Here is a 26,015-nt window from a genome sequence, read left to right as displayed (position 1 = left end):
GCCCACATCCCCCCACATCTTAGTGTCATCAGCAAATTTGAACAGGGTGCTTTTTACCCCCTCGTCCAAGTCACTGATGAAGATGTTGAACACTGCGGGCCCGAGGACTGAGCCCTCAGTTCCCTTAGTCCAGCTGGGGAACAGGTAAGAGGACCTGGCTACATTGGAGGAAGAGGAAGGAGAGGAGGAAACCTCTGGAGAGGAGGCCAGTCCACGCACAGAACAGGCTGGAGGCAAGTTGACCTGGAGGAAGAGACGCTGAGCGCTCATCATAGGTGACTCCATCCTGAGAGGTATAGAACATCCCATCTGTCACCAGGATCCCTTGACAGGTGATATCTCCTGTCTACCTAGAGTGAGGATTCAGGAAGTGATGGAGATGATCCTAGCCATTATCTGGCCCACTGATTACTACCCCATGATCCTAATCCATGTGGGTACTAATGATGCGACTAGAAGCAGCCCAGATTGCCTGATGTTAGACTACCAAGCTCTGGGGGGCAAGCTGGAGACAGAGGCACAGGTGGTCTTCTCATCTATCCTTCCAGTGAGCAGACGTGGACAACGCCATGAGACCTGCTTCAGAGAGGTCAACTTGGGGCTTCGGAAATGGTGTCTCAAGGCAGGCTTTGGCTTTTTGGAACACACCCACACCATAGGACAAGAGACATGCTTGGGTGGAATGGGTTTCACCTCTCTCCCAAAGGTAAGCATGTATTCTCTTTCAGGTTGGCTGATCTCCTCCAGCAGGCTTTAAACTAGGCTCGTCAGGGGAAGGGGAGAATGAGGACAGAGGGAGCCACGGAACACCAAACTGAGAGTCACCCACAACTGAGAACAGCCCAGCCAAGACAGGCGATGAGCACAAGAAATACCCAGGTAAGAGACAGGGGCCTGGATAGTCCTGGGATTAGGGGGGTGGTGCATGCACTTTCAGGAGGCCTTAAATACCTCTACACTAATGCTCATAGTATGGGGAACAAGCAGGAGGAACTTGCCCTCCTGCTAGCTAACACAAACCCAGACAGGGTGGGGCCCATTGAAACTTGCTGGGATCTAATGCACAACTGGACGATGAACATCAAGAGCTATAGGCTGTACAAGAGAGATAGAACAGGGAGGAAAGGCGGGGGTGTGGTGCTCTACGTCCAAGAGCAATAAACATCCTCAACAAACAACACTGGGTCAGAGGAGGGGCAGACTGAAGTGCTCTGGGTCAGAATGCAAAGGGATTGGGGGGAAAGGGACTTAACAGTGGGTGTCTACTACAGGCCACCCAACCAGGGAGAACTCTCGGGTCAGCTTGCAGAGGCAATTAAGTCAAAGGATGCAGTGACCTAAACTATCCAGACATCTGCTGGGAAGACCAGTCAGCCAGGTCTGACTGCTCACATAGGTTCCTAGCCGAGTTACAGGACCTCCATCTAACCCAGGAGGTGTACAGTCCCACCAGGGGAAATGTCTTGTTGGACCTGGTCCTGGCCACAGGCAATGACCTGGTGAGGGGACTGCGGGTGCTCGACCCCTTGGGTGATAGCAATCATCACCTACTGGAATTCACCATCCAGCGCAGGGTGTTAAAGGCCTGCAGCAAGGCAGCAGCCCTGGACTTTAGGAGTGCAGATTTCAATGAGGTAAGGAGACTAGTCAGGGAGGCTCTGAGGTCCCAGAGGGGAGGGGAGTTGGGAGTCCAAGAAGAGTGGTCGTTCCTTAAGAAGACAATCCTGTAAGCCCAAAGGGTGACAATCCCACCACGAATCAAAGGGGGCAAGAGTGCTCAAAAGCCCCCATGGTTCACCAAAGCATCCAGGAATGTCTCAAAGCTAAAAAGGGTCCGTACACACACTGGAAGAGAGGGGCCATCACCAGGGAGGATTATACCTCCTTTGCTCGAGATTGTAGTGGGGCTGTTAGGAAGGCTAAGGCAGAGATGGAACTAGCAACCTGGATCAAGGATAACAAGAAGTCCTTTTTTAAATACAGAGAGGGTAAAAAGAAAGTACTGCGTAATGTGGGGCCTCTGCAGGACACACTAAATCTGGTGGTCACACCAGATGACAAAGCTAATCTCTTTAACAATTTCTTTGCCTCCATTTTTCTGAGCAGGAACCAGGTCATTCCCCCCCCACCAGGATCCCTGACAGTTCCAGGGGAGGCACAGCTAGGCCCAGGGTCAGTGAGGACCTAGTCAGGGAACCTCTGGAGGGACTAGATGTGTTCAAATCAGCAGGTCCTGATGATTTCCGCCCCAGAGTGCTGAGGGAATTAGCAGAAGTCATTGCGGGAACCCTGGCATGGCTTTATGAGCACTCGTGATGCTCTGGTGAGGTGCCAGAGGACTGGAAAATGGCCAATGTGGTCCCCATTTTCAAAAAAGGGAGGAAGGAGGACCCAGGAAACTATAGGCTCGTTAATCTTACCTTGGTCCTGGGGAAGCTCTTTGAGAAAATTATACAGGAGCACATCTGCAAGGGACCAGCAGGGGAGATTATGCTTAGGGGCAACCAACATGGGTTCATTAGAGGCAGGTCCTGTCAGACCAACCTGGTGGCCTTCTACAACCAGGTCACAAAATCCTGAGATGCAGGTGTCGTGGTGGATGTAGTCTTTCTGGACTTTAGGAAGTTCTTTGACACTGTCTCTCACCCCATTCTCATTAAAAAATTAGGTGACTGTGGTGTCGATGCCTACACAGTCAGATGGGTCGCAAATTGACTGGAGGGTCGCACCCAGAGACTGGTGGTGGACGGGTCATTTTCAGCCTGGAGGGATGTGGGCAGTGGGGTTCCCCAGGGCTCAGTCCTTGGGCCCGCACTGTTCAACATCTTCATCAGCGACTTGGACAAGGGGGTGAAAAGCACCTTGTTCAAATTTGTGGATGACACTAAGATGTGGGGAGAATTGGGCACGCTAGAGGAGAGGGACAGGCTGCAATTAGATCTGGACAGGTTACAGGGGTGGGCGGATAAGAACAGGATGGGTTTCAATACTGACAAATGCAAGGTATTGCACCTGGGGAGGAAGAACCAGCACCATACCTAAAGGCTGGGGTACTCTCTTCTTGTCAGCACAAATGCAGAAAAGGAGTCATTATTGACTCCAAGATGAACACGGGCCAACAATGTGAGGATGCGGTCAGGAAGACCAACCATACCTTGTCATCCATCCACAGATGCATCTCAAGCAGGTCCAAGGAGATGATATTCCCCCTTTATGCGGCACTGGTCAGGCCGCAGCTAGAGTACTGCATCCAGTTCTGGGCGCCGCAGTTCAGGAGGGATGTGGACAGCATTGAGAGGGTGCAGAGGAGGGCCACTCACATGATCAGGGACCAGCAAGGCAGGCCCTACCAGGGGAGGCTACGGGACCTGAACCTGTTCAGCCCCCACATGAGAAGGCTTAGAAGGGATCTGGTGGCCATCTATAAACTGTCCAAGGGGCCAGCAGGCAATGGGAGAGTCCCTGCTCCCCCAAACACTAACAGGAGTAACAAGGAACAACGGACATAAGTTGACAGAGAATAGATTCAGGCTAGATATCAGGAGGCACTACTTTACACTGAGGGCAGCTAGGAACTGAAATGAACTTCCAAGGGAAGTAGTGCTCGCTCGTACTCTGGGGGTCTTCAAAAGGACACTAGATAGATGCCTAGCCGGGGTCATCTTACCCCAGCATTCTTTCCTGCCCATGGCAGGAGGTTGGACTTGATGATCTGCTTGGGTTCCTTCTGACCCTACCAACTATGAAACTATGAAACCACCCCAACTTCTGGCTTTGGCTCCTTAAATGCCCCCGATGGGTCTCCACCTCATCGGCCTCTGCTGGGAGTGCAGGCTTGGAGTTTCAGCCTGCCCTTCCCTCTTACTCCTTGACTCGGCTCTGTCCCTGTGCTGCACCTGGGTCTGTGGTGCCTCCCACAGGCTCAGAGGGGGCTATGCCCGTTCTGTGCCATTACGTGTTGGCTGGCCTCGGGTTTTCACCCCAGAGGCTAAGGGTTGGAAAGCCTTGGTTGGCTTCCTGCTCTTGCCATCATACAGTCGCAGTGGGACAGAGTTGTCAGGGTGGTCTTCTTGACCAGATAATGCTGCGGCGGGCCTGGCATCCTGCCTCCTACCTTCCCACCTGCACCCAGCTTCCACCAGGGTTTTTAAATCTCCTGTGGTGGCAGTCACAGTTGACATCATCAGTCGGCCGCCGCCCAGTTTGATTGACAGTTGCTTGAAGAGCTGGCACAGCACCATCTCATGCAACTCCTTCCTTGTCCTGGCCTGCCTCCTGGGTAAGTTTTCTGTGGTGCTGGGGTCCCTGGGCCCTCCTCTGGGAGCATCAGGGTCTGTCCCCAGCAGTTCCGGCCCCTGAGGGCGGCCTCTGCCACCACACATCCTATACTCACCTTACTCAGGAGGTTGCAATATTGTGGTATTTTATGGGAGCTACACTATCACAAGTAGCTCCACCATGTTGCCACCAGGCCCTCTAGTTGGATGCAGTTTATGGTCATATCGAGGACCCACTGGAACTATACCTGCATTATATAGATGATATTTGCATCACCTAGTTTGAACACTTAAAATCACTTATAGACTTCTATACCACAGGTTCCACATCTACCACTCTTCAATCAAATTCTTGTTGGAATATTCCTGCAAGTACATCAACTTTCTAGACACCATGATCCACATCCAGGATGGCACCCTGTTTAACAGGGCCCTTGCTCCATTACTGAGAAGGGAGAACAAACCTGGGGGCCAGCAGGGGAGATTATGCTTAGGGGCAACCAACATGGGTTCATTAGAGGCAGGTCCTATCAGACCAACTTGGTAGCCTTCTATGACCAGGTCACAAAATCCTTAGATGCAGGGGTAGCAGTGGACATAGTCTTCCTGGACTTTAGGAAGTTCTTTGACACTGTCTCTCACCCGTTCTCATTTAAAAACTGGGGGACTGTAGTGTCAACACCCACACAGTCAAATGGGTCACCAACTAGCTGGGGGGGCCGCACCCAGAGAGTGGTGGTGGATGGGTCCTTTTTGACCTGAAGGGATGTGGGCAGTGGGATTCCACAGGGCTCGGTCCTCGGGCCTGCACTGTTCAACATCTTCATCAGTGACTTGGACGAGGGGGTAAAAAACACCCTGCTCAACTTTGCTGATGACACTAAGATGTGGGGGGATGTGGGCATGCTAGAAGGGAGGAATAGGCTACAATCGGACCAGGACAGGTTACAGGGGTGGGCAGATGAGAATAGGATGGGATTCAATGCTGACAAGTGCAAGGTGGTGCACCTGGGGAGGAAGAACCAACACCATACCTACAGGCTGGGGAACTCCCCTCTCATCAGTGCAGAGGCAGAAAAGGATCTTGGAGTCATCATTGATGCCAAGATGAACATGGGCCGGCAGTGTGGGGATGCAGTCAGGAAGGCCAACCATACCTTGTCATCCATCCAGAGATGCATCTCAAGCAGGTCCAAGGAGATGATACTCCCCCTTTATGCGGCACTGGTCAGGCTGCAGCTAGAGTACTGCGTCCAGTTCTGGGTGCCGCACTTCAGGAGGGATGTGGACAACATGGAGAGGGTCCAGAGGAGGGCCACCCACATGATCAGGGGGCAGCAGGGCAAGTCCTACAAAGACAGGCTACGGGACCTGAACCTGTTCAGCCTCCACAAGACAAGGTTGAGGAGGGATCTAGCGGCCTGTTACAAACTAGCCAGAGGGGACCAGCAGGCAATGGGGGAGTCCCTGTTCCCCCGAGTACTACCAGGAATGACTAGAAATAACGGTCACAAGCTGGCAGAGGGTAAATTCAGATTAGACATCAGGAAGCACTACTTCACGGTCAGGGCGGATAGGATCTGGAACCAACTTCCAAGCAAAGTTGTGCTGGCTCCTACCTTTGGGGTCTTTAAGACAAGGCTAGACAATCACCTTGCTGGGGTCGTCTGACCCCAGTACTTTTTCCCGCCATGGCAGGGGGTTGGACTTGATGATCTGCTCAGGTCCCTTCCAACCCTACTAACTCTGAAACCCCAGGGCCTGCTGGCCAACCAAGACCCTGGGGACAGATTTGATTGTGGAAGTGACCTAAGTAAACACTCACCACAAAACCAATGGTGAGGCAGGATCAGGGATGGGAGGATTGCACAAAAGCACCGCAGGACCCAGAAGCAGTGAGACACTGAAGCTGAGTTAGAAAGCTGAATCAGGAAACACCTGTAACAGCTGAGGTAGGTAGGTGACTAGCAGGGGGCAGGGCTGAGGAGATATATACACACTGGCCCTGAACCAGAGATGGGCAGTATGGCACTGGAAGCTGAAGGGGAAGGAGTCCTACATCAGACTACTTGCAGAGGAAAGCCTGAGAGACATCCTGCTATCCTGGAGAGAGGCTACTAAGGAGCTGAGGGCTAGCAGAGAATGAGACTGAGTATGGATAGGGAATTTCAGACAGCCAGTATGCTGGAGAATTAAGTTAGAGCCAGTGGGATAATTAATGTTTTGGTTTGCATTTTTCCTGGTGGTTTGTGGAAGGAACTAAGGCGTGGTTCGGAGGTCCCATTATAGGGACCTGAGATCCCAAGGGGCACATGATCACCTAAAGCCCTGCCAGGGGTTAGGCTCAAGGCAGAGTTTGGGGGCAGAGGCCTCAGAGCAGGGCAGAGTTTGGAGGCAGAGGGTCCAGGGCAGAGTGGAGACAGAAGCTGGAACTCCAGACTTCCAGGTCTGGCACCATGGGCCTAGGATTCAGAAACCAGCAAGAGAAAAAGGGGGCCCAGCAAGAAAAGTCTGGGAAGGCCTCAGCCCTGACAAGGATATAAAGGCCTTAACAGCTGGCAGACTTTGTGGGTGCAGCAGGGCCTAGCAGCCAGACCTGCAGTAGTTTCCCCACATTCCACCCCATGCCCCAAGGCAGACACAGTTACACAAGCACCCATGACATAAGTTTTGCCTGTCAGCAGCTAGAGGTGCAGGGCCCCAGAACCCAGAAGCCCTTACACCTACCTCCTTGACAGCTGGCAGGCTGGCAAGCTGGCTGGCAAGCTGGCAGGCTTTGTGGCGTCAGCAGGGGCTATCAAGCCTGCAGTTTTCACCCTGCTGCACCTTAACACACACAGTGTCACCTATGTCAGGAGTTTTGCTTGTTTGCAACTTGAGGTACAGTTTACCCCAAACCCTTGTACCTATCTCCCTGAAACTTGGCAGGCTTTGTGGCCTCCTCAGGGGCTAGTTGGCCTGAAGACCCCGCCGTGGCTTAACACATATGTGTGACATGAGTTTTGCTTTCAACAATTTGGGGTGCAGTTTCCCACAAACCCCTGCACCTATCTCCTTGAAACTTGGCAGGCTTCATGCCCTCAGAAGGAACTACCATTTCTGCAAGTTTCAGCCAAATCAAGACAGAAATGACAAGGTTATAGGCTGTTTTGTTCTTCCCCATTATAGCCTATGAGCAAAACATTGAAACAGCGTCCAAACGGCGAAATGTTTTGACTTGCCTCATTTTGTTTTGAGGCTGAAATGGTCGAAACAAAACTGGCTGTGAAATTTCACAGTCCTAGCTTCTATTGCTGCCAGCAGTGGCAGCTGCTTTCCTGCCCTTTGCAAAGCGGTGGAGCCAGGCAGGCAGTGCCAATCCCCTTCCCCTCCACCTCCAGCCCTGGGGGGCAGGGCTGGACTGGGCTCAGCCACATTGCAAAGAACAGGTAGAGGGAAGCCCCCACAGGTGCACAACCAACCTACCCACACCATACACATACACACCCTCACAGACCCTACCCCACTCCATACCTACATGTACACCCAACAATGTCCCACACACCCCACTATACACATCCCACACACATACACCCTGTCCCACCCTGACCCCCACCATACCCACCCCACATACACACACAAACACCCCCACACCCCAACCACACACATAACCCACACCCCCTACACACACCCCACACCCACACATATACCCACATCCCATACACACACACCTACACCTCCCCACACATGTACCCACACTCCCTCACACACCCTACCCCCTCATCATACCCACACACATTCAACAGTCCCACACACCCCACACACATCCACGTGATACCCCAAACATACGCCACCCATATCATACACACACACATACACCCAGCAGTCCCCACAGAGCCCATACCTCAGCCACACACACACACCCCTATGCCCCCAAACACCACACTTGCACCATACCCACACCCCACACATCCCCCCAACCACATACTTCCCCAACCATACACCCCCTGTCCCTCCACACACAATATAAAAACAAACTGTCCCCAGCCCCAAAAGGAGTACTTCCTGGGCAAGGGGAAAGACTTTTAGCGGCAAAGATCAGAGGTTAAGGGGCAGGACTTCCAGTCACATGATGGTGACCAGGAGGTGTGGCACCTGCCAAAGGGCAGGGCTACCCTTGTGGCCCTCGATGCCTCACTAAAACTCATTAAGTGGCCCTCCACCCAAAATAATTGCCTGCCCCGGCCTATACTCAAAAAGATCATGTCTTGAGATAGATATTTCTAGCTCCCCTTACTCCTTCTCCTGGCTTTCAAACAACCCCCTAACCTCAGCTAGCTCATCATCAGAAACAAACTCCCCACTGATCAACAGCTACAAAACAGAACAGAAACCTGCTTTAGCAATCAGTGTAGAACCTTTCAATTCATCTCCACTGACACAACTATCAATACCCCCTACAACAAAACCATCAGAAAGTACGGATCCTGCAAATCTATCCCAGAGTATGGTACATCTCAGCCAATGCACCAGTGCCCTCATGGAAATGATGGATTAAAATTAGACAAAAACAAAGTACCAAAATAACCAAAACCTTCAAGCTGACAGTATAGCAGCTTTGAGGGGATACTTTATGCCCTTTACTTGCTAGGGCTGAGAGTAACTCTTTAGTATCTCTTTTACAAGAGTCCATGTCATTTGAAGCTAATAAGAGGTCATTTACGCAGACAATTAAAGCAGTGTTTGAGGATAAGGTAACTGTAGATAGATCCTTGTGTACGATTTGTGAAAAAAGTGTGGGGGATTCCACGTATCCTTGGGGTAACCGTGTCCAAGTCAGCTGTCTCTCTTTCCAAGTAAAAGCAAACAAGTATTGTGAATCTGGGTGTATAGGAATACTAAAAAAAGCTGCGCACAAATCAATAACCGTATAGCATGTCACCAAACCTGGAATAGCAGTCACAACAGTAGCTGGATTAGGCACCACAGGGTGTCGTGGGACAACATAATCATTAATTGCTTGGAGGTCCTGTACAAATTGATATACAGCTTTCCCATCAGAATCAAGTTTGGGCTTCTTAACTGGGAGGATGGGGGTGTTACAAGGTGAGAAACACTCCTTTAATATCTTTTTTCTAAGTAGCTGTGGACCAGTGGCTCCAAACCTTCTACCGCCTCTTTAGATAGAAGATATTGAGGTACTGATGGAGGCAGACCTGCCTTGGTTTGGATGCTAACCAGAATTGCAGATTTAAGGAGTCCCACTGCTGTGGGGGCCCACCCCCATAATGATTTAGGTAAGGTTTGAAGGTCTGCTGGGAGAGAAGGATGTTCTAAATCACTCAGGATGGCCTGGAAGGTCAAAAGATGTGTACTAGGGATGGTAATTTGAATGCCATTTGGGCTGCATTGTAGGATCGCACGCAGCTTGCAGAGCAAATCCTTTCCCAGCAAGTTAACAGGTGACCCATGCGACAATAAGAAGGCATGTTCAGTGGAAAGGGGTCCAATAGTGACCTTCGCAGGGGCACTAAATGGGACATTAAAAGACTTACCCGATATTCCCATCACCTGCTTAACCCCCATTACTGGTAGCCTAGCCTGCCTTGAGGAAACACCCAGTGAAGAAAGATCTGTGCCAGTGTCGATTAAACATTTATACACTTGGCCCTGAACCTTTAGGTTAATATATGGTTCAGAAGAAGGACACTTTAATTTATATGATGCTATGTCAGAGTCCCCAAGATTCATTTTGCAGAAGAGCCCCCCCTCCTGTCACTCTTCAGGCCCGAATAAATCTCCTAGGAGTTGCTGGTGATGATCAATTTCAGGCGAGGTGACAGACGGACGCCAAGCAGTAAATGGTGTGGGGGGTCCCCGTGGACAAACCGGGCAATCTCTCTTCCAATGTCCTCTTTGCTTGCAATAATTACAGGTATCATTTGGCTGTGGCCCAGTTGTTGGCTGGTTAAATGTTTGGGGTGATTTAATGTGAGATCCTCCCTGTCCCTGACCTCTCCCTCGGCTTTGGCCATAGCTGTGGCGAGGCGCTGCTTGGAAGTGTTGTGTGAGAGCGGCAGCTAACATGTTTACTTCTTTTTGTTTTAACTTCAGCTTTTCTTGCTTCTGGATCTCAAGACGTCAATCAAAAACATAAGTAGCTAAATCAACTAACTGAGGGAGCGTCTTAGTATTCCAATCAGGGTGATGTTTAGCAATATATTTCCTTATATCCTCAGTTGCTTGGCCAACAAATGGGGAATTACCACTGTTTGATTGGTAAGATTATTAGGGTCAAAATCACCACCATGTCTAGTCATAGCACTCAGAAGCTTCTGACAATAATCACTCAGGTGCTCAGTTAGTCCTTGCTTAATAGCTTGGACTTTGGTCCAATCTGCCTTCTTCCACCCTGCTCTCTTTAATCCCTCAGGAAGGGTCTGCCAGGTGCACTGCAGGTGCAGCAGATTGTCAGCACCATTGTGTTCATCATTTGGGTCCCAATTTGGAGAATTTAGGGGCCAGGCGGTGAGGTTCTGACCGTCGCCTTCAAGGGCCCATAGGTTACCTTGATTAATAATTTCTGCTTTCTCTTCCTTGCTAAGGAGAGCATCCAGAAGCTGATTCATGTCCATTCAAGTTGGATTGTGGGTGTTGATTATGGTTTCTATTCTGCGTCTCACTGATTCTGGGTCATCTCTGAACTTCGGAGTGTTAGTTTGCCAGGGAACGAGATCCTGAGGATTAAATGGGACACGGGTATATGGATATTGAATTCCCTCCCAAGTGGCAATACAGTACTGACACAACGGGACTAAGCAGGCGGGCAGTCTATCTTTAGTCTGGCTTCTCATGTGGGTTGCCACTGGAGAAGAACTATCAGGTGGTGTTTGAAGCGTAGGATAATGAACTGCATGAGAGCTCTTAACTTTTAAATTGTCCTCGCCCTCTGAGGATGCTGCTGACCCTAAGGATGAAACTGGGTCAGGAACTGTGACAGGGAGGGGTGGCGATCCAGTCGGACGTCATTCATCTTCCTCAGAATGGGGGGCTGTTGGGATGTATGGAGGTGGCAAGGCTTCAAGGGGTTTCTCTGAGCTCACCCGAAGAGAAGCCAGGTGCCGAGTCTGATCTGTAGCTGGATCTTTGTGATCTCTTTCCCTTACACTTGCAGCGTTTGCCCAAACATACCAGAAATCCATCTGGCAGGGGTTAGGGCCCTCTAAGGACCCTCTGAGGTACCGCAAAACTTCTTGGTCAAAGGAACCAAGGTTGGGCCACTGTCGGCTTGGATCCTCACGAGTATACCGAGGCCAAATAGTTGTGCACAATTGAATTAATTTGGACTTTTTAACCTGATCAGTCCCTGGGATTTCAGCCCAATCTGACAGAACAGTTCCGAGGGGACTTCCTAAGGGGACAGGGACAGATCCTGTTTGTCCCATATTATCTCCCTCGGCGGGGTACTCCTTTCCCTAAACCAAACCAGATATCAGATACCAGAAGCTGACTCAGAACACAGTCCAAAATCATGCCTCAGACAGAAGAGGGACTTATCAAAAGAAAGGATAGAAATAGGAATCAGTTCCTCAGTGTGCAACCAGAGACATAAACTGCGCCACACAGCTTTCCCAGCCCAAAGGGGTCGGACGGACAGCCCACTAGGGTTGCCTATGTCACCAAAGCGAGGAACCAAGAGAAGACAGGCCTAAAACACACAGACAAGGCAGACCAAACACATATAAAGAATCAATACTAAATATTTTAGAATTAGCATTGTATCAATTAATGCCCGAGAAGCACCGTACTCAGGATACAAGACTGACACTCCTATTGTCTCAGATCTAGGATCACCTTACCTCCGTACCAGAGCCGTCAACCCTCGACAAGAACCCTTAGGGCAAACTTACCCCTTAGCCGGCTTGGGCATTGTTGCAGGGGATGGCGGCACAGGTCCGGAGAGCTAGTGTCCCATCTGGGTTGCCAGATTTGTTAGCAAAATCAAGTCAGTTGCCCATACACCGAAGGGCAACCTGGCCTCACTTCGTGGGCACTAGCCGTGACAGTATAAGTCAAGAGGTGTAAGGGTGTCAGCGACAACTTTTATTGCTTCTGCAGAAGGGTAGTCTCCCGTCTTAAGGACAAAGAGCTACCCCCAGGGTTCCTCATTTTCCATATTTATATGTTTATCCACATATGGTTAGTTGCGCGCACATTAAGGTTTAATCATCGTTACACAACATATTTTTCTTTGGTTATAATTATTTCTGCAGTCGAAGCTTTCTTGAGGGTGCCATCCGCTTCCTGTTAGTTCAGCTTGTCCCCAAGAATAGAATTCTTCTGTATCAGCAATTACGTTTCCTTGTTAAAATTATGCTTAGCATTATGCTTAGTATCACCTTATTTTTTGTATTACATATATATAATCACGCATGTTCAGATTGCCTAACACACAACTATGACCTACTGAATAAGCACCAAACTATGACCTACTCCATAAGCAAGCTTACTCATTATTTATATCACTTACCACTAGTATACCAAGTGGGAGGTGCAGATAGCCTGTACGAAGAGGAAACTGATGAAACTGCATACAATAAACAAGAAAATTATTAGAAGAACTAAAATTAAAATGAATATTTTCACATTGTACATACTAGCTAAATCTCAAATCCTATCTTAGTTTTAAGGCATAAGTTCCATGGAAAGTTTGATCAGCTGCAGCATGATAGTTTTTGCCACTCCTTAATCAGGCATAATGATAACATGATAGATGCACTCTGTGGCACTGGTTTTCAATTTTTTTCCATTTGTGGACTGCTAAATTTTTTTGAATGGAGGTGTGGACCCCTTTGTATTGTAGGTGTGGATATTCACATACTTTTGACTGATCATAGTCATCTTATGTGGACCACTTAGACATAATCTGTGGACCCCCAGGGGTCTGCAGACCACCGGTTGAAAACCACTGCTTTAAGGTGTTTATGCTCACCATTTGAAGCAAAGGACATTTTTTCCATTGCTGCCAACATCAGATTCCTACAGAGTATTTATTAGGGCAGTTGCACCAGCATTGTGGGTAATGGAAGTTCAAAGTCTCTCTCTGAATCAGGCAGAGCAGGGACTTAAACATGGGTCCCTCTACACCCCAAGTGATTGTGATACAGAAACCAACTTTGTATGTTTTTAGTGGTTATACCAATCTCTCCTGTTTCTCCTGTTGGAGTTATTTCACTTTGTGTAAATTATTTTAATATCCATTTGACCAGAGAGACTAACACATTATACCTCATTAGTTTGGGCAGCCACTGGGAGATCCTACTGTTTCCTGAAATTTTTCAATTTTGACAAATTAGTATTTTCTAATTAAAAATGTTTAATTGGAAAATTCCTAACCAGACCCAGAATTGCTCAATTTTTTTATGTAATGTTCAATTGTCTTGGCATTTTGTTAAAATATAGGTGTAAACACAAATGAAACTATTTCCATCTGTTTCATTAATTCAATTGCCTATTTTTTTTCCTCTGACAAACATTATTTAATTCAGAAAACTGAGCTTATAACTTACCTTGGTGAGTGACTGGGGCAGACCTTGCTGTGAATGAAATAAAAAAGTATTATAGCATATAACTGAACGACCAAAAAACCACCACTACCAAAACCCATTCTCCCCAATTTCTTGCAGATATCTGCTGATTTGTAGATATTTAGGAAATATAAGGCAGCATTTACCCCTGCACTCCAGTCTTGATAGTGGTATACACTACACAGTTTAAGCTAGTTCAGGTACTGGAAGTTCAGTTGCATTAGTGTGATGCTTTGGCTGGTTAATTGACCCTACTAGCATTGTTAACATGCAGAGATGCAGTGAATTTATTGAGTGCCCAGGGTAGGGGGAGGTAGGAGTCTGGAAGATTGCAAACTTACCAGTATTTAAAATAAAAGCAAAGAATTTCATGTATTCATATGACTCCAGAAGTGGCAGCTTTATACAAACACTAAATATTGGAAGACTTGTGATCTAATCACTAAAGTCGGCAACATTACTGTGTATATATGACAAATAGAGGTGCACCAGTATATCAGTCACATATCGGATCAGCACCGATAAAAGGAAAATTAACATTATGGGTAATCAACTTTCTTTGGCCGATAATGTCACCAATAAATGCTGCATGCATGTGCGCAGCTGCAGCATGCACGTGGCCAGAAGGCAGCCAGGCAGCTTGGAGAGCAGCATCCAGCTGGTAAGTCTGTGGAGGGAAAGGAGTGTGGGGGAGGGAAGGGGTGTGAGGGGACAGATTGAGGCCCCTACAGAGAGGGAGGGAGTGGGGCAGGGGCAGAGGCTGCCCAGCCAAAGCAGTGAATGTGACCCCGGAAGTGGGACGGAGCCACAGGCAGGTCATCCAGGGGGTGCAGGGGGTGGGGTAGGGGGGCATGTGGGCAGGATGCCCACTGTGAGCTTACAGCCAGGGGGTACAGGGAGGCTGGGCTGGGCTCAGAGCAGGCGGTGGTGGCACTGGGACAGGTGGCACTGGGTGGGCTATAGCCACCCCTCCCAGTGCTGCTACCATCTGCCCACCCCAAGTGCAGCCCAGGCCAGCCCCCACCCCCTACCAGGAAGAGACTGGTGCAGCATCTGGACTGAAGCTCACAGCCTGCCCTTGCCCTAGACAAAATCCCGGGGGCACATGCCTCCCTCGGGGGTGCACACAGCAGCAGGGAGCCACCCCGCCTCCCCATCTTCTCAGAAGAGCCACCTGTGGCTCCATCCTGCATTTAATGCCCTGGCTGGGCAGCACATGCCCCTGCCCCACTTTCTCCCTCATCATGGGTGCCTCAATCTGCCCCCCTCCATGCCCCTTCCCTTTTCCCCAACCCTTCCCCTCTCACAGACTTAGCAGCAGGAGACTGCTCTTCAAGCTGCCAGGCTGCATTCCTATAAATTGACTATCAGATTGGTATCAGCAAATATGGCTGGTTCATAATCAGCCATTGGTATCAGCCAAGAACAAATTTATCAGTGTGTCCCTAGTCACAAATGCATATCTTATTTCTTAACTGTACTGCAGCAATGCCAAAAGGTACTAGTGGGTTTCAGACATTGGTATGATAGGTGTTAAGGCATGAACCGAATCAAAAATGAGATTAATAACAACTTAATAACAAATATTTGTAAGATGCCTGAGCCACCTCCCCAAAGACCTCTACACCAATCCTTTAGCACTAGGGTTCTGTCTGAAGGATTCCCAAGGAGAATGTGGAGCCAGCTCACAGAAATTCTCATTTTATCCTACTAAACTGTGTAGCTGGAAGTTTAATGATATGCATCTACTTGCTCCCTGCACATTTTCAGTCTCTTCTACTTCTCCCTTGTGGACTGAAAACCTAGGAAGCAACTTGTGTGGAGGATAGAGGCAGCAAGGGTTTCTAATTGAAAAGGCAGTTGACATCTCCTGACTCCTACATACAAAGAAGGAATCTGCATAAAGAGTTTCCTCTGTATAGTTAGCTGAGAATCAATTATTCAAGGCAACAAGCAATTCATCTTAATTACTTATAATAAGTACCTATACTCTATAATGATGGATACATTATAATTTTTGAAGACTGATGGAGCTGAGTATTCAATGAAAAAATTATTTACAGTTATTCAGTTTGAAAATGTTCATAAAATATTAACACGCACATGATTTATTCAACTGGAATATTACTCACATTTTAAAGTGAATTGTGTGTCAAATAATTGATTCAAAAATATTATTCAATGACCTCTAATCATCAAAATGTTTGCTAAGATAAATATAATTAAATATAAACTTACCTTCAGCTGTTTCAAGAAATGGACGAGACAGAGTAAAAAAAAGAAAACGACAATTTCACTCATACAGTTAAATAGTTGGATAATAAGCTGGATAAATAGGGATAAAAGTGTAACACGCTGAATTAGATATTCTGAAAAAATAATTAAAAATTCAGATTCATGTCATATTTTACATTTCAAGCCCATTTCTCTGATGAGCGACTGTAAAAAGCTTGTATAAGGAACAAATTAAATGTAGATACTCATATGTTACTCAAATGTAGTTACTCATATCAGTTTTGCATATGACAAAGTATTAATCTCTGGTAAGCTTTACCTCTACGTTAATTTCAAATAGATGCCAAGATCTCCTTATCAATGTTACTCTTTCAGTTTTCTTGGTATTTGATGAGATCCTTTACAGTTCTAGTACAACTGATGACTGTGCCTGAATCTGTAACCCATCTGTGTGCTTGGAAAGTAGCTCTGTAAAGAATGGTATGTCTTTGCATAACATCTGGTGAAGTTAGCTCATGCTCATGAAAGCTTATGTATCTCTGATTCAGTTAGTTTATAAGGTGGACTTCAGACAGAGGCTACATACAGGCATTATGTTCCAACCAAGAGAACTGCCACTCTCCCAGTAGAAACTACAAGCATCCAAGTGTTCATTCAGTTTCTCCCAGAGGAAACATGCTTCTTGCAGGAGAAAGATCTTTCAGATCTTAGCCTGAAAGGTTTTCCTTGTGAGAAAAAGTCTCTTGCAAGAATGACTAGTTGTATACTCCCCTCCTGGTCTGGTCCAGTGAAGGACTAAGGGAAAGAGAAGTGGCGGCTAGCCACACTAAAGGAAGATGTAGAAGCCACAGGAACAGTAGAAGGCCCCAACTCCAAGACTGAAATGGTTGTGGAACCAGGGCTGGGGGGAGCTCCCAGACTAAGGAAATGGAACAGGAATTTATATGCAGATATATATTTAAAAATTTGCCCTATTGCAAAAACCCTTATTTTAGGGAAAGCCAAATAGTAATTTGGCTTCCCTTAGTAAATACAAGCTATGAAAATGTCTGTACCTTCTATTGGTTTATCAGCAAGTCCAGCTTGATTATCATAGTCTTCTGGCTTTGTTACAATCATGGAAGTTAAAGGTGTCACAAACTTATACTTCAGAGAGAGTTCCAGGGCTTTAGCTGTAAGATTCTCTTTTTCATCTCCAGTAGCTGCAATGCTGAAGGCAGAGAGAGAATCAGAACTTAAATTTTCTGAGAAGACAAATTATTAAAACTTACATTTTCCCTCTGTAATAGAGATATACATTTCTCTCTAGAGACTTAGATAAAGGGAATACATATGTCCTTGTAAAAATATTTCTTAATCCCTTGTAGCTGGAGGAAAGAGAGTAGGAGGCAGGTAGTCATAAGCTGACTTTGTGTTTGCATTCAGTTAAAATTAATGTGAAAAGAGAATATTAAGGGAGAAAATTCTTAAAAGATTTTCCTTATGTTTTTCCCCCCCAAGTGTATTTATGTAATAGAAGGTGAAGTAGGTAAGCAGTTTAGGTATTGTTTGACTGATATGGTAGCTACTGTAGTCCAAGAAATGTATGTAAGACAAGGATTTTTGTGGGTGCTGTATTTTATTGGACCAGTTGCATGATTGGGAGAGACTTAGCCAAACTTCTGTATGCAGTGCATTCTTCCTCAGGTCAAGCAGATCTAAACTTTCGGGATCTGTCAAGACATATTATTAAACTGCCTAGTGTCTTCACACTGTTTCACAGAAAATGTAATTTTATATTTTAGTTACCGTTTTTCCAATAACTGTTGAATGGTGAGATAAGCCCAGAGTCTCTCAGTGTAATCCCCAAAGATGTACTCCTGTTCTTGGAGAGCTTCAGTTATTTCTTTTACATCTCCTTGTGCAATAAATGTTACATCATTGTCTGCCTGTTAGAAATAACAAAAACTTTTTGGTGTAACAGACAGGTGTATCTGAACCCTAAATATTATTGACAGGAGGAGCTTTTACTAGAATGCTGGAAATTACTTTTAGATCACTCAATACCTAGTAGCAGTAGGATTCTATTTTCAGGGGAAGGCTTTTCAAAAATCCCTTTGGGAAAAAGCAGTGTTCCTCAAATCATATTAAATACTATGTTAATGAAATGATAAGGTAGATCAGGGTGTCAAACTCATCCAGCCCTATCTATAGGCCAGATGGGAGTTGCTGGACCAGTCTGCCGATTGGGCTAGATTAGGACCTGCAGCACCAGGTCCAGCATGCACACTGCATACAGAATGTGCTGGCCCCACTCTGGGGTTTACAGTGCATGCAGTGTGCAGGCTGGGCCTGGCACTGCATGAAGCACAGAAGCTCTCAGGTGTGGGCTGTATGTGGCACCCATGACAGACCGGCCCTGTGCCAGATAGGTCCCCAAGTCACCCATGCCTGCCAGAGCCAGCAAGCAGGGTTGGTCCAGTCAGGCGCAGCCCATGTGTCACATGCAGAGTGAGCCCAGGGGCCACCGTGTGCTGCAAGTGGTGCACAGGGTGAACTGGCCATGCACACTACATACAGCACAGGAGGCCAACATGGGGCATACAGTGGATGCAGCGCTTCCCAAACCAGCCCTGTGTGGTGGCTCTGGTATGGCCCTATCCAGACTGGTCCTAAAGCTAGTGTATAGGGTTGGTCTGGCCTGGGCACCTCATGCAGCACACACCCTGGATTATCCCTTTATACTACATGTGCCCCATGTGGTGCATGGGGTTGGACCAGAGACCCACAGATTGGATCAGATGACTCCATGGGATTGATCTGGCCCATGGGCCCTACGTTTGATAACTATGAGGTAGACAATTTAGATGCCAAAAAAATTGTTCAATTGCGGTTTCTGATAGCAAGTCTTATATATTCACATGTACTCCAGTTTGATATTACTGTAAGAAAAAGAAAAATGTAGCCAAATGTTTTAAATGTCATACTTCTGGTCCATTTCAATTCTCACTAGTGTGCAATAATATATTTTTGCATTGAATTAAAGAGCACTTATGCATTTTTAAGCACTAGCAAATCTAAGTCCTCCTACATTCAGATATTTCATGAGTACAGTGCCTTAAACAATCAAACCAGCCCCATACTTACACCTTGAGCTTTCACATCTGCAGTTAAACTGTTCAGATCATTATCTACAATGCGTCCAGCTACCACAATTTCAGATCCATCGTAAAAGTGTTTAAAGTTGTTATTAGTTAAGTCAGATACTGAATTTTCAGGGTAGTTCAATTCCACATCTGAAAGCATTGGATTGGACACCTCATCATAAAAACCCTAGGGTAAAGTGAGGAACCACGGCTTATTACTATTATTAATCAAACTGATATGCACTCCTGTACCCAAAGACCTCTTAACATTTTTACAAACAAAACTAAGACATAACATAAGAAATAAAATACATATCCCATGAAATGAAAGCAGGAACAAACAAAGAAGAAAACAGCAAGTTCTTCAGTCTCACTCAGAGTAACATAATAGATGATAATACAGGGGTGGGCAAAATACAGCCTGTGGGCCAGATCCAGCCCATGGAGAGTTTTGTCCAGGCTGCAATGGGTCTTTTGGTTCTGCCCAGGCCAAGTAAAGAGGGCAGCTCAGAGTGGGATGCCCAATGACACTAGACACACCTGCCGAGAGAGCAGGGGTGGCTGCTGGCTTCAAAGTCAGAGCCCCAGCACCAGGACAGCCACTCCCTCCCGCCTGCCCTAGCAATGGGAGAGAGTGTTGGTGCCTGACACAGGCTGCAGGGTAGGACCCTGTACCAGGCACCTCAGGACAAAAGCCCAGCAGTGACTGGCTGCATTCACAAAGCTGCGACTCCTGATCACCCCTACTGTGTGATGTCTCCAGTACAGCCCCTATTGTGCAACTCCCGCCTAGCACATGCTGCCCAATGTACCAATGGGATTGACCACTTACTGCGTTTTGGTGAGCCATTGTGGGGCAGTTTGGGAGGGGGGCGGTGGTACTGACCTAGCCTGCGACCGCTCACTAAAACTCCCTGTATGGCCCACAGGCCCAAGCAATTGCCCACCCCTGTGATAACAGATAAAAGAACAGTTGCTGCAGATCCCTTCTGCCATAAACCTTACTATACCTCACCACAAGACAGAAGTCCTAATACCCTACATTTTATAAAGGTAAGTCTCCTCTAGCCCTCTTCCCTATAGGAATTGAAATCAAAATACAAACTCAGACAAAATAAGCTAATCATTGAAGAAAAAACCCAAAATAGTAGGGATGGGGTAGCTGGATGTCTGCTCATGACCACCTGATCTTGTGAACTGGTCACTCAGTTGTTATTATGCCAGAATAATTTAAAATAATTTAAAGCACAGGAAGCCAGATCTGCCAAGAATGGCTAAGATATCAGAGTGCGTTAGAAAATATGCCTTTAAAACTCCTTCATCTTTATGGGCCTAGAACCATGCATACCATGCATATATGAGTTTACAGTTCCATCTGACTTGCTCAGGATGACACAACAAAAGTTAACGACAGAGTTGGGAATAAAACTCATAAGTTTTTCTTCCATTTTTGTGTTTGGTTTAGCAATGAGGAAGACACAAAATGAATATAAGTCACTTTAGAGTATACTTTAGAACCTGGCCTGTTGGTGTCTTGTGTCATACAGTACTCAATAGATCACACTGCCACCCCAATTTACAGTTGCTCCACTTTTGCACCTGTGTGAAAGAAGGGGAAAATTTTGCTGCAGTTAAATCCTGATCACTGGGGGGAAGACACTGACCCAGGATCTAGCTATATTTTCCTTTTCAACTACAGAGGAAGTAGAAAAAAATGGTGATCTAATTTAGATAGCTATAGCTTTACCTGCAGTTGTATGGCTGAATCAGAATCTGGATAGATACGGCGAGCCAATCCTTTATTCTCCAATGCCAACTTTTCTAAAAAATTATAGTCAACACCATAGCCAAAGCCAAGATTGTATAATGGGTATTTTTCTTGAATGGCTTTTTTTACACTCTCTTGAATTTGCTGGGGGTCTGATAATCCTGCAGCAAACAATATAAAACAATTAGGCTATATAGTCTGCTACTGTTGTCATTAACAGAAAAAATTATATTTTTCATTAGGTTTCTTAGGGTGTAACCATCGTATTTTTAGACCTCACCAAATTTAAACTAACTTTAGATGGCATTTAAAAATATCTAATTTACAAGGCAGATATTTTGGGGGTTGCCTTCAGAGCAGGGGGGAGGGAGGGAGTTGCAATAAAACTAAAAGCTTTTCCCAACCCTTAACAAAAGTCTTCTAAGAGGCATCAGTGCTCAAAAAAATTTTGTGTTTTAAGTACACTGGGTAGTTTTGGGGTTGATGCACTGCTCCACATAAATTAGTCCCAGGAAATTATGGCAGCCCTGATTAACCTGCCTGGGGCAACTCTGCAGTTGGGTGTGGAGATTCTTAGTCCCGACCTAGTTTGGCCCAAGGTAAATTCTTCCTCAGGTGTTTCCTGACTTCTATAGGGTTTCTAGTAAAATGAAGAATATGTCAAAATGGTTGCCTCTATCCCACTATTTGCCCTAATTCACCATGAGGTGATCAACTGCTATTTTAAGACTTATATAAAGACATTTACACCAGTAAAATTATATATTCAGTTACACTAATGTAAATCTCCAAAGTAGACATGTTGCATAAGCTCATAGTAATGTTTATTATCGTCTTACTTTAATTTGACCAGTGTGTATATACCAGAGCAGTGCCAGCTCACCACAGCATTTGCCCTTTCTTCCTGAAGTCTTTGCCTCTCTCCCTGTGCCCTTACTGTCAGATGCTGCTCAGACTGTTCCTGCCCAGAGCACAGCACATGCAAGCTCATCCTTTCCTGTGCCGTGCAGCAGAGTCACCACTGCTGACTGGCTGGGCAGGGGACAGAGTTTCTATGTGCTTCATGCCCAGGAGGGAAACCTGTCCAGGCCAGAGCCAAGCTATAGCTGATAGTAAGAGGGAGGCAGGGAAAACAAGGCATTGGGGGAAGAAGGAGGGGCAAAAGCTGCAAGGGGCAAGCAGAGAAGAGGGCAGGAAGTTGCTGTAGCTCTATCTCTGGTCCCATCCTGAGCTCAGGACCAGAGTCAGAGCCACAGCAGCCACCTTGCTTTGTATGCAAATTTAAGACAAAGGGCTCACCCCCGCCTTTTGCTGACTGGGGAAATAAACCTTACCTTAGATTCAAGTTAATGCAATATGTAGTAGAGAGTGAATCAAAAACTGGAACCAGAGACCTGATTATCCACTTCACTATTCAGGGTTCACACCATTGTAATACTATTGAAATCAATGGATAGTAAGGTCTTATGCCTCTGGAAGTGAAAGACTGGGAAATTATCTTCATGGTTTTCCTTTACCTACTTATCTCTATTTTACTGTTGTTTTATCTATTAGAACACTTACCTACATTAGGTTGGCCATCTGTTAACATTATAATTATAGAAGTACTTCTCTGGGGCACGATATTTTTTTCATAAGCAGTATTCAGCATTTCAATTCCTCTCATTAAACCACCATGCAGGTTTGTTGCTGCAAGGTAGAGATAGAATTTTGGTTTAAAAACATATTAAACATTTTAAGGAAACATCCAGGCAGTTTTGGCCTTTTGGTATCTATATGCAGTTTAATTCATAAGATACAATTAAAATTTGAGAGGAAGGATTTGGTTTTATAAGAAGGTGCATGACTAAATTATGACATTACACAGGTTTTGAAACCTAGAAAATAAAAGATGTCCTGTTTTAGGTAAATGCTAAACTTAAAAGTATCTCAATAGTTATGCAGGGGCTAATTTATGGCCTCTGTGGAAGTTAATGGATTTGGAAGGAACAAACAAGGAGTTTCCTTCACACCTTATGCGTGGAATATTTATTGTTTTCCTGACATACTTACTGATGATTTGAGACCGAAGCTTGTGTTTGTGTGACTGCAAAGCTGTTAGTTTATCAACGTTTAATCTTAATGCGTGGCATACCACACACAGAATAATAGTGTTTGATTAGTTTCTCCATCATCCCAGGATAGACTGCTCTCTCCCTCATCCCCGCTTCCTGTAAGGGGCTCTCTGTGACTCATGCTGAACTCTGCTGCCTCAGGGTACACCAGCAGACATTATGACAAACTACTTAGGAGTTATGAATGACTGATGGATTCATCCCCCAATTTCTCATGTTGTCAATAAGCATCTCTCTGTGCAAAATACTAATTACCAGAAAGCCGAGCTTTCTGTTCACCACGAAAAAATGTAATAAAATGCAGATTTCCCCACTTTAAGGAGAAAAACCAGGATTTTCTCCTTCGAAGGAGAAAAACATGGGAAACAGTGGGTTCTCCCTTACAGGCTCATGGAGTTCCAGGCTGGAGGGGAGTGGGAGGAGGATGATCAGCAGGGGGCACCATGTGCAGGAACACACATGCACATGGCCACCAGGCAGCCTGGAAAGCAGCTCCCACAGGTAAGTCTGGCACAGGGGTGGGGGGATTGAGGACCCTATAGTCAGGGTGGGAGGGAGTTGGGCAGTGTGTAGAGCTTGGAGCCTGGGGCCAAATGCTCAGCCACGGGGCTTGGGAGGGGAGTGGGATGGAGCTGCAGGAGCCTCATCCAGGGAAGCAGGGGCAGTCTTGCTGCAAAGGCCCCAGGGGGAGGGCAGCAGGGTGGGGAGCTCCAAGCCTACAGCCTGCACCTGGCCCACACACAAATCTGGGGGGCATGTTCTCCGCAACCCCCACCCCGGAGTGTGTGCAGTGGCAGGGAGCTGCACCCCTCCCTTGCCGGAGCCCATGGTGGGCAGCCTGCACCAGTCCCCTCTCCCATGGGCTCCACTCCAGCTGTGCCATCCATGGGGGAGGGGGAGCTGGGCTCAGCCACCACCTCCTATGGGTAGCAGCTGGGGCTTGGATGCTGCTGGGGGGGGCAGGAGGCTGAAAACACAGGTCCCTGGCCCCATAGCCCTGGAGCAGGGGACCCCTCTGGCAGGGCTGGGGGGAGGCTGTTGGTGGGGAGTGAAGAGCACCAGCAGGGCTGGGGGGCTACAGGTTGGGAATGAAGGGCAATGCATGGGCAGGGCACCAGTATATCAGAGTTGCTCAGTGCCACAAAGCAGCTGGAGGGGAAGGGGGGTGGACAGCTGCAGCTGGACCCGTGTCTTGGTGAGTGAATGGGGCAGGGGACGTTCTCATTTTCCATGATAAAAACCCTAAATAAAATACCAACATTTACAGGAATTTAGAATTTATTTTATTATAGTGATTGAGACACTAGTAAGCTTTCAAATTTCTTTCAAATTGCAAATATACCAATAAAATATATCAATTCAAACATAATGATGTTTAAATATATCAATAAACATCGAACAAATATTGGTTGAGATATATGTATATATATATATTATAGTGGTGTTTCATTTTAATCATGCCAAAAAAAGCATTTGGGCTTTTTAATCAGAAAATTTGCATTTTTTTTTAAATCAGATAATTGCAATTTTTTTTAAACAAAGGAAACCAAGATCCCTGCTAATAACTTAAAGTCTAATAACTCATATGCAATATTAGGGTAAGGAGGGCTTGTACTTTATGTTTCAAACTTGTCTTCTATTGAGTTCTCTCTCTGAAAGTTGTTACATCTCTCCTAGAATTCCAAAACAAATGCAACTATAGCAGTGCTTCTTAATCATTACTTATTAGACTAAAGTTTTAGCAGTTCATTCTCACACTGAATTTGCGTATCATTTTATTCAGCCATCTTACTTACTGAGTACTTTGCTACAATACCTACCACCTTCAGTGTGAATAGCACGAACAAATTTCCTTGCTTCTTCCAGATTCTCTGCAGTGGCTTTAACTAACGTGTCTTTCCAAGTGTATACAACTGAACCAAATAATATGAAATTGAAGTAGTCATCTCCTTTAATATCATCTAATATTTTAAGAAGTGCTTCTCTTGTCTACCAGGAAACAAAGAATTTAAATTAATTAAAGCAATATGGTTACACTGGGTTACAAATGGCAGCACATAACTTCAGCATGTTTTGTTTTTGAAGATTTCTTACTGGAGTTTCTTATAAATATATGGTACATCCACATCTTGACTTCTGTGCCTACTTCTGTTCCCCACACCTCAAAAAGGATACAGAAAAACTAGAGAAGGTACAGAGAAGTACAACAAAGAGGATTAGTGGTACAGAGAGGCTTCCAAATGTGGAGACACTGAAGAGGCTAGGTTTATTCACTTTAAAAAAATAGATGCTTGGTAGGGTGGGGGCATGATACGGGTTTACAAATTACTAAATAACAAAGAGAAAGTAATAGGAATTTACTATTTACTTTCTCTCACAATACAAGAACTAGCAGTCACAAAAAGAAACTAATAGTAAGGTCAAAACTAACAAAAGGAAGTTCTTTTTCACACAGCATGTAATTGAAGTGTGGAACTCACTCCCACCAGATGTCGTGGAAGCTGACAGTTTAGTCAGATTCAAAAAGGGGCTGGAAAAATTCTTTCAGGAAAGGGGCATCAGTAGCTATTCAGCATGGGAGTTTGGGGTACAGTCTCTGAATCAGAACTTCCTAGACCTTAAATGATAGAGGCTGCAAGTGAGAGGAACAGTAGAAAGATAGAAAAAAAACCAGGCCCTACGAGGAGAGGCTAAGGGACCTGAACCTGTTCAGCCTCCACAAGAGAAGGCTGAGGGGAGATCTAGTGGCTGTTTACAAACTAATTAGAGGGGACCAGCAGGTACTGGGGGAGTCCCTGTTCCCCCGAGCACTACTAGGACTGACAAGAAATAACAGTCACAAGCTGGCAGAGGGTAGATTTAGGTTAGATATCAGGAGGCGCTACTTCACGGTCAGGGCGGCTAGGGTCTGGAACCAACTTCCAAGAGAA

At 46.2% G+C, this 26,015-nt stretch overlaps 1 protein-coding gene across 2 annotated transcripts in view; it reads right to left on the bottom strand.

The window, feature by feature from the left end:
- Nucleotides 1–26,015, bottom strand: part of LOC109318280 (inter-alpha-trypsin inhibitor heavy chain H3-like) — a 101,766-nt gene that overhangs the window by 28,825 nt on the left and 46,926 nt on the right. For both annotated transcript variants that reach the window (XM_019547422.1, XM_019547421.1), the window contains exons 9-17: nucleotides 24,906–25,074; nucleotides 22,535–22,660; nucleotides 20,951–21,132; nucleotides 19,205–19,390; nucleotides 17,867–18,006; nucleotides 17,134–17,288; nucleotides 16,082–16,087; nucleotides 13,826–13,852; nucleotides 12,787–12,843 (exon numbers count right to left, since the gene is read on the bottom strand). In XM_019547422.1, coding sequence (XP_019402967.1) covers nucleotides 12,787–12,843; nucleotides 13,826–13,852; nucleotides 16,082–16,087; nucleotides 17,134–17,288; nucleotides 17,867–18,006; nucleotides 19,205–19,390; nucleotides 20,951–21,132; nucleotides 22,535–22,660; nucleotides 24,906–25,074 — 1,048 coding nt within the window. The remainder of the gene's footprint in view (nucleotides 1–12,786; nucleotides 12,844–13,825; nucleotides 13,853–16,081; nucleotides 16,088–17,133; nucleotides 17,289–17,866; nucleotides 18,007–19,204; nucleotides 19,391–20,950; nucleotides 21,133–22,534; nucleotides 22,661–24,905; nucleotides 25,075–26,015) is intronic.

Source organism: Crocodylus porosus, unplaced genomic scaffold, assembly GCF_001723895.1.
Source record: "Crocodylus porosus isolate Cpor-Errol unplaced genomic scaffold, CroPor_comp1, whole genome shotgun sequence".
In the NCBI taxonomy this organism is placed as follows: domain Eukaryota; kingdom Metazoa; phylum Chordata; order Crocodylia; family Crocodylidae; genus Crocodylus; species Crocodylus porosus.
This window is presented reverse-complemented; position numbering and strand designations above follow the sequence as displayed.